Here is a 9,323-nt window from a genome sequence, read left to right as displayed (position 1 = left end):
CCTTCTCTTTGCTGCTCTTCCTTTTAAATCTGTATCTCTTCTCATGCTGGGCAGGACTTCTGTTTTGCAGCAGACTGCCTTGTCTCTGGAATGGCTACATGGTGTCTGTGTGTACGTTTGCAACCTGAGCCAGCACTACAGGAAGAGGCACTCAGCTGCAAAGGGAAGTTCTCCCCAAGCATGAGAAGAGAAGGATTTAAAAGGAAGAGCAGCAAAGAGAAGGGAAACAACCATGGATTACAGTAAGGCACACATTACAGTATTGGTTTATGTTAAAAAAGTTGAGGGTTTAATGTCACTTTGTTTAGTTATTGGCTGCTCCAAACTTAGGAACAGCTAATAATAACCTTAGAGACTGATCCTGACAGCATGTCAGAATCAGATCTCACTAAGGCTGGGTTCACACCTGGGCATTTTACAGCGCTGATCAAAGCGCTGTAAAACGCTCAAACAGTGAAATCCCATTATTTGTTATGGGCATGGTTAGCACCTGGGTGTTTTTCAGTGCAGAAAAAATGCCCAACGCGTGAAATACTACCGGAGCTTCTTTCGGGCGTATTTCAGCACGTCTCCATTTGCCCTTGTTATCTGGATTTCGTTTGCGGCGCGTTTTGTGGCTGGAAAAGCGTCCGGCACGAAACGCGCTGCAAACGCACATATTATGTACGCCCAGGTGTGAACCCAGCCTAAAGGTTCTTGATCGTGCCTAGATGATCAGAAGTGATACATTTCAAGTACAGAGATACATTTGTATCTCTGTGCTTGAAATGTATTGTAAACATTGGCTAGGATATCTAGCTGTCAAAAGGAATAGCAGAGAGGTGAGTCACTGCTACCTCTCTGCTATCTTCAGCTGTCAAATACGGGTTTGCTATTTAGCATCCCGCATTTGTATGCAACGGCTTCATTCTCTCATTAACGAAAGAAACTTTTACAAAAGCTCAACTATTTCATTAATGAATGCCTCATTACTGAGGCATTCATTAATGAATGGTAACAGCTGAGAATCAGCTGTTACTGGCATTACAGAGCCTGATATAACTCTTCACGTACAGTGTACGTAGCCAGTCATATAGGCACTTTGTGACGGGACGTACACTGTACGTCTCCCGTCATGAAGGGGTTAATATTCTTATCAAAATATTGTTATGGTTATTATTCGTGCTAGTATAGGTTTTATCCACAGCTCCCTAGTAGTGTTCTGACTATGCTTGCCTCCTGTCTTTGATACATAGTTTATGTTCAGATCAACCACAGGTATTGTCCCAGTTGAACACTGCCAGCTGCTACAGAGAGTTAGCCAGGACCACACGTTTTGCTATAGGGCCATATGATGTGTAGTTACACCCCTGGGTGCCACTTGGCACTTCCAGGTGCCTAGATGTCAATTCAGCTTTTCTTTTATGCTCCCAGGGAGGCCAGAATCCTGGGTTGCACTAGAATACAAATTGCTACCAGCTCTCATGATTGGAAGCTTGAGCCCCACCCCCCTTCCTGGTCAGTTATGGGCCAGTAGCAATGTGGAGCATTAAGGGTGCATTCACATCTCTGGGTCTTGGCGTTTGTGGGTGTGGTATGACCATAGGAGCAGGTCCAAATTTACATACCAGAATTCTGCAGAACTCAGAGCCCCTGGGACCCTCAACTGTAATGCTCAAACGCCATACCAAATCAATGATGATTCAGGAACTTTAATATGACGTCTAGGATGCTTTAAAGGTTCTGTTACATTGCTTATTAGTTTGACCCAAAATTAGTCCGATTTTTAATGAGTTAAATGTTAACAAAAAATAAATAAATCCAAAAACTCACCTAAGCAAATATTGGTCCAATGGCAGCTCTCATTTTCCAAGATGGTCAAATGGTACGCTGGCCTGAAGAGAAGAGAACAGCAAAAGGTCAAAAGGACTGCCAAACGCTAATCAAGGAACAGAGTGTATGTAAACCCAAAGAATGATCCTATTGGCATTTTGTTCTGTTTCACAAGTGCATAAAAAAAAAGGAACAAAAAAAACTTTATCTTCTCAAAAAGTATGGAGCGTTCAGGTGTTCTCTGCATATTTCCTGCATAATTCCTCTGATCTCGAGGAGTCTGTTAAATCCTCCTAGTCATCATCTCAGACTACAGGACAATTAGTCTTTTATGTTGGAAAGATCCAAAAGTGGGAGTGGCTGAATAGTTCAGCAAAAGACATTGGGCAGGGCACCCACTTCCCAAAAATTCTGTGTGTTGTCAGCCAACAGAGCGTAAGAGTAGAGTGCATTTCTGGCAGATCAAAATATATTTTGTTGTACTTGCAGGGTCTTTAAAAGGGATAAAACACTGAGAAAATGTGAATGTATACTGCAGCGATGAACTGCATTTCTTTTTTTCTTGCCTCTATTATACTTGCAGCACTACTTGTTCAACTTTAAATGCACTTGTAAATATACAGTGCATTCAGAAAGTATTCAGACCCCCTTCACTTTTTTCAATCTTATGTTGCAGCCTGATACTACAGATGTTTAAATTCAGTACCTCATAATGACAAAGTGAACACAGAATTTTAGAAATGTCTGTGCATTTATTAAAGACAAAACTGAAATATCACATGTACTTAAGTATTCAGACCCTTTACTCAGTACTTTGTTGAAGCACCTTTGGCAGCAAATACAGCCTCGAGTCTTTTTGGGTATGATGCAACAAGCTTTGCACACCTGGATTGGGGGATTTAATGCCATTCTTCTTTGCAAATCCTCTCAAGCTCAGTCGGGTTGGATAGGGACAGTCGGTGGACAGCCATTTTCAGGTGTCCCCAGAGATGTTCAATAGGGTTCAAGCCAGGGCTTTGGCTCAGTCTCAGCTGTGTGCTTAGGATCGTTGTCATGTTGGAAGGTGAACCTTCAGCCCAGTCTGAGGTCCTGAGTGATGTGGATCAGGTTTTCATTGAGGGTATCTCTGTACTTTGCTCCATTCAGCTTTCCCTCAACCCTGACCAGTCTCCCAGTTCCTGCTGCTCAAAAACACCCCTACAGTATGATGCTGCCACTACCATGCTTCACAGATGGGATGGTATTGGGCAGGTGATGAGGTGCCTGGTGTCCTTCAGACAGAACATTTAGAATTAAGGACAAACAGTTCATTCTTGGTTTCAACAGACCAGATTATCTTGTTCCTCAGTCTGAGCGTGTGCCTTTCCAAATCATGACTAATCAATTTAATTTACCACAGTTGGACTCCAATGAAGGTGTAGAAACATCTCAGCAACGATCAAGAGAAACGGGAGTCACCTGAACTAAATTCCAAGGGTTGTTGCAAAGGGCCTGAATACTTATCAGAGAGGAGAGCGGGTACAAACGCTCAGCGGTCACTGAGTGTTTGTAACTAATTGAGGACATGGTAGGGTCACTATATCCTCAATTATGAATGAATGGGAGTGATCTACATCACCTCCTGTTCATTCATGATTGTGGTTATAGTAAACACACCTTGTCCTCATGAATGAACAGGAACACTCAGTATAGAGGATTCCTGTTCATTTATAACAGGGGCTGCAGAAAGAGATTTAGGACTGTGTCCTCATTCTCTTTTTCCATTTTAAAAAAGGGAAATATCAGGGGTCTGTTTAGAACCCTAATATTTCCCCGAAGCCCCTAAAAGTAAAAAATTAAAATATTTAATAAAAAATAAAGTTTATTGCGCGAGGCGTGAAAGGAGGAGGGGGCGACTTCTGATGTAAAGGCTACTCTGATGTGAAAGTGGAAATTCTGATGTGAAGGGATAAAGGTCTGGTATGGATTTTGGTGGAGCCACATTTTTTTATTTTTTTCAGTTGGTTATTTTACATTTCAGTGTCGCCTCAAGATTTTGCATACTTTTATAGTTGAATCGAGTTTATTTATAACCAACAGATGGTACACAAGTATGAGCTATACAAACAATGTGGCACCAGATAAGGTAGACAAGATAAGATATCTGGGTTCATGACATATCTATGAAACGTGAATAACGCACAGCAGCAAAAACATTAAAAAGGAAATAATGAAAGTGCAGTATACACAACTGAAACTTTGATAATAAAAATGTGATAAACAGTCAGGGCGAACGGGTTTGCTTTCTGTACGGTTGATGACGTGATCAGGATGTATTTCTCGTTAAGAAGAGAAAGGAGATAAGAAGGGAGGAAAGATGAGAAATAGAAAACCAGCAGAAAGGGGAGATGCGAGAGGAAAAGGAACGGAAAAAACAGCAGAAAGGGGAGATGCGAGAGGAAAAGGAACGGAAAAAACAGCAGAAAGGGGAGATGTGAGAGGAAGAGGAACGGAAAAAGAGAAAAGATGGGTAAAGAGAAAGGAAGGGGAGGGTGACCCAGGGAGTTAACATCGAGGTACCGAAAAACTAGTAAAAGGGTGAAAGTTTCACATGAACTTACCTAGATCAGCAGAGGTCAAAAGGTGTAACCACAATAACCATTGAACAGAACAATGGTCTAAATTTATCAGTAGCAAGAAGTTCCTCACTGACATGACTGACCCAGAGAGATACTGGAGGAGTAGAGGACATCTTCTAAAATAGAGGGATAAGTTGGCGGGCTGCCTCCAAAACATGACTTAATGGAATCCATTTTTTATACTTTCAGGAGACAGCTCTAATGTATCTCCAATTAAATTATTATTAATTACAAAAATGCGACGCCAGAAAGGCAAGGACAATCCCACCAAATTTGTAAGAAGGTGCCTCTAGACTACATACATCTCCAATAAATATCTGAAGTTTGGAAATATACAATGAATAGAGACAGGATTCCAATACCTCTAGGAGAGGATTTTGAAGTTTTCCTCCTGGGCGTAACTAGACACAGAGGATCTATATGTAAAATAGGAAACAGTATCCCAGTCCTCCTATGGTAAGGCACAGGAAAGGTCATTATGCCAAGCATCTGTAAAACTTGGCGGCCGAGTAGGAATTTTAGCCTGCAACATCCCATATATAAATGATTTTGTATGACCTGGCGTTTCCGAGAGGATAAGTAATTGTTCAAATGGAGTCAATGTTCTATGTATCTGTACAGAATTATGTAGAGTCCTACATAAATGTGAGAGCCGATCGTCCAATAACCAATGCTCAAGATTTTGAATACTTTTAAAGACTGCCGTGGGTGGCTGAAAAAAGGTTGAGAAGCACTGGGCTAAAGCAACAGTAAATGTAACATTTCTGCAGAAGTTGCAGGTGCTTACAAAGAGTATTATACAGAGATGTAGCTGGACAATGTGAGCAATCAAAACACACCTTGGCATATTACTATCTGGAAATCTCAGAAGCTCCATTTTGGGTGGATACTAGTAGGCTGAATCACCCATTGACTTCTTATATCTCATGGGCTATCACATGGTTTAATCCCTGCACCCATATTTCCATACATGTTCACCAGCTGCAGCCCTTATGATGGATCTCACTCTACATCTAAGAATTTTCAGTTTAGCATAGTATAAAATGCAGGTGGAAGATAGAGACTCTGGCCTCAAGTCATAAATAAAGCAGTAGGTGAACAGTCTAAGTATTTAGTGGAAGATATGGGGTTCTCTCACAACGTAATGTAATTTAATCATTTCCCCAGTGAAACTAGGATTTCTCAAAATTGAAGGAAAAAAGAAATCTGTCTCACAAGAGTATGGTCTCACCTGTGATGCTGAAATTCGTGAAACTTCTTGTCGCCCTGTGAGATCAGATGAAGAGACATTTGCTGGAGCACCTCGATGTAACCTCATGCTGACCTTGCGCTCTCTGTCCACCCGTGAGATTGCCCGAGGAGAAGTGTTACCTGGAATATTAATAGGAAATTAGTTAGGACTGCTAACAAGTACTCAAGACCTTCGAACAAGTGCCACTGCTTTTGAAACCCATAAAGAAAAATGCCAAACAAAGCAGGTATTTGAATAAAATAAGAAAAAATAGCTACGATTAAAAAAACACTCTTTGTAAAACTTGCTTACCACTCTGCTGAATCCGGGATGCTGGTGTAGAGGCTACAGGTTCTGCACCATTTCTGAGTCGGTTAGGAGCTGCACCAGTGGGAGGACCAGGGGGTAACACTCTAGTTGTAGAGCCTCTAAGTTGGCCCATTCTTTCTTCTCGATCGTGTTCTCTTCTTTCCCTGTCCATATCTTCTGGATTCCGGGCTGCACCCTATATAGAACACATTTTAGAATTTTATTTAAAAAAGAATAAAGCACATGAAAAATATGTTTATGATATATGCAGGAAATCAGAATGTATTCTTAAAATTAAACTTGTCACAAGCTCGGGAAATTCAAACTCAGCATATGATAATGCATAAGTAGATGCTACCGTCAGTGAAAATCACATGTTAAAATGATCAATATATCCTGATACATGAGCCACACACATACACATATATAGGCTAATTTCTACCAGGTTCTTAACCAGTCCTGGACCTTGGGTGTTTCCCATATGTGCTAGCTTTGAAAGGATTGCAACAATCTTACAGCTGCAGCAAGCTATCTACTATTCAGTAAAAGTGATGTGGTTGGCTGTAGAGCTGCCTCATCACTTTTACAAGTCTCATAATCCCATAAAAGTTTTCTGCAGAGTGTGAACCTGGAAATGCTCTGCTCTACGCACTTCTGAGTTAAGCACTGTCAAAATCCTAATTGTAAAGCCAAGTAAACAGATTGTCTGGAGCAGAGAAAAGGAGAGACAGTAGGGATCTAATAAAACCCTGATGTCGCAAAGTACAATGTGCCCTGTTTGGCTTGAGCAGCTTGTTAGGTCCCTTCTGATACCAATAACGTTATGTGAAAAAATAAGATGTGTTAATTAAAATATGATAAAACAAAAATGGAAAAAAATAATTTTAAATGCACCCCGTGTGTGTGTGCTTGTATGTATTTAACACTTCCCATATACTTGTATATTTAGTGACTAAAGAAACTCATCTAGATGTTTCTTGAACCTATCTACGCTATCAGCGCATACCACCGCCTGTGGAAGGGAATTCCATATTTTTACTACTCGCACAGTAAAAAGCCCCCTGTCACAACCGCTTTAGACTGAGGAGTGGTGAAGGCATTCAAAGCATCAGCTATTGATAACTTTTGGAATTTTTTGCCACTTTGGAGGTGCATGCAGTTTTGAGATTTCACATATGTGGCATCTATTTATTTTTTACAAATAAATTGGGGATTATATTGTGTTTGTGTGCACTAAAATTCTGTTTAGTATACTTTTTACTGAGTATTATTTAGAGTTTAGGGATGCACGGATACCGGTTTTACGTTATCGAGCACCGATATTTTGTTTTTCAGTACTCGCCGATACAGAAACAGACATCCCGCGGTAAAGTGAGCCTGGCTTATCAAGAAACTGGGCACCAGATCATGACCCACCACCCGGATTCCCGATCGCCTGGGAAGATGGTGTTCCTCGTGAAGAACACCGGCTTCACGAGGCAGCCTGGCTTCCTGACCGATCAGGAAGATGGGTGGCATGTCATGACACGCCTCCCGGCTTCCTGATTGGCTAGGAAGCCAGCTTTACTTAGTTCTTGCTTGGTGGCCTGACTTCCTGATTGTTCCGGTATCAGGGTAAGTATGAGTGCATTTGTTAGAGTATGAGTACTTGCCAAGATAGGCAGTATCGATGCATCCCAAATAGAGTTGATAAACATTAGCAACATTACAACAACCATCTTTTTATTCTACAGGGCCTCAGCTTCCAGAAGATAATGTTTTGGGGGTTTTAAGTAAAAATCTAGTAAAAAGTGCAGATTTTACAATGTTTTTGAAAAAAACAATTAGGTGAACTTGGGCAACACTACCAATCAAGTTCACAGTCACATTTTGGTCACTATACTCAATGTGATATGTTAGCATTGAGTATCTATGAAAACGTCCAAACTCCTTACAATAAAAAGGCAGCCGACGTGCAGCATGCTGTTGCAAATCATCTTATAAAAGAAGGCTAAACAAACATCCAAGTATGGATTGGTAAACAGACATTAGTCTGGAGAGAAGGCAGCAGCTTTTTACAGGAGAAAAAGACGGACTGAAAAACTCCATGTTAGATACTCATTTTATACTAAGAGTGCTCAGCCAGGGAATGTAATGGAGGGTCCACTTGCCCAGTCAGCAGGAACCTTTAAAAAACTTAATTTTGTAGATCTGTTCAGTTTGTCTACTTTTCTATCAACCTGTGAGAAGTGAGATTAGGGCACATTTTTTTTAACCCAAGGAGCTTTGAAGGTGACAAGCGAGTTAACTTTTTGAGAAATAAATCCTAAAATTAATCCTTTACTCACAAATTTCAGCATGTTCCAGTCAAAAACATAGTCATATGAGAAGCCTTGCCGATGGAAGAGGTTACGGAATAGCTGTCTCAGGTACGAATAGTCTGGCTTGTCATCAAACCGAAGGGAACGACAAAAATTCAGATATGTTGAAAACTCAGCTGAAAAGAAAAAAGTTAGGATAGTGTTAGCAAAATCTTAGGGCCCATTTACAATTTGCACTTAAGCTGGCTACACACGGACATATTTTTTCCATTCAGCCTCACAGGCCAAATGAAAAAAACATGACAGACTCCTCCATCCATAACAGCATGGGTGAATTAATCTCCTGCTGAGTACACTGTATTCTGACAGCAGAGCTGCCCGCTGTCAGAATACGTGAATGGTACTTGCAGCTGATTGGCTGCAATCTAATGATGGACTTTGCCAAGGATAGGGCCACCCCATAAATCAAAATTTGATCCGTGTATCCAGCTTTACAAATGTATCTTTAACCCCTTCATGACTGAGGCCTTTTTTTCATTTTTTGCACCCATGTTATATTCCACATTTTAGGCCTGAAAATTACTTAAAAACCCCAAACATTATATATTTTCTGAATGCCAAGACCCTATAGAATACAATGGTGGTAGTTGCAAATTTTTATGTTGCGCAATATTAGCGCAACTCCTTATTAAACCCCAAAATGTAGTGACAAATGTAATTAAATGCCCCAAAACACAACAAAATACCCATTATTTTAATTAAATATAAAATATGAGGTTACAACGCGTAAAAAGGATACCCAACATGCCCAGTTTACAAATTGCGTGCGTCCGTGAAACAGTGAAAAACTGCAGTACCCCAAAAAGTCTATAGAAGACGCTTTAAAAGCCCCCACAGGTCATCAATTTAGAGATACCCCAAAATACTAGCCCTAGAATTATTGCTCTCACGCCGGCGTGCGCGGCGATACCCAACATGTGTAGCGCGTTCGACTTTTTCTTGCATAGGCGCACCCGGCGCGTGTTTACGTGGCGACGCGCGTGCTCGCGGGGG

At 40.9% G+C, this 9,323-nt stretch overlaps 1 protein-coding gene across 1 annotated transcript in view; it reads right to left on the bottom strand.

Moving 5' to 3' along the window:
* Positions 1 to 9,323, bottom strand: part of LOC108794455 (casein kinase I) — a 69,285-nt gene that overhangs the window by 2,281 nt on the left and 57,681 nt on the right. The window contains exons 7-10 of the mRNA XM_018565493.1: positions 8,298 to 8,446; positions 5,974 to 6,166; positions 5,662 to 5,801; positions 1,813 to 1,874 (exon numbers count right to left, since the gene is read on the bottom strand). Coding sequence (XP_018420995.1) covers positions 1,842 to 1,874; positions 5,662 to 5,801; positions 5,974 to 6,166; positions 8,298 to 8,446 — 515 coding nt within the window. The 3' untranslated portion in view covers positions 1,813 to 1,841. The remainder of the gene's footprint in view (positions 1 to 1,812; positions 1,875 to 5,661; positions 5,802 to 5,973; positions 6,167 to 8,297; positions 8,447 to 9,323) is intronic.

Source organism: Nanorana parkeri, unplaced genomic scaffold (assembly GCF_000935625.1).
Source record: "Nanorana parkeri isolate BGI_ZX_2015 unplaced genomic scaffold, ASM93562v1 scaffold852, whole genome shotgun sequence".
Lineage (NCBI taxonomy): Eukaryota > Metazoa > Chordata > Amphibia > Anura > Dicroglossidae > Nanorana > Nanorana parkeri.
Note: the sequence above shows the minus strand (reverse complement) of the source record. Positions and strands in the feature narration are given on the sequence as shown.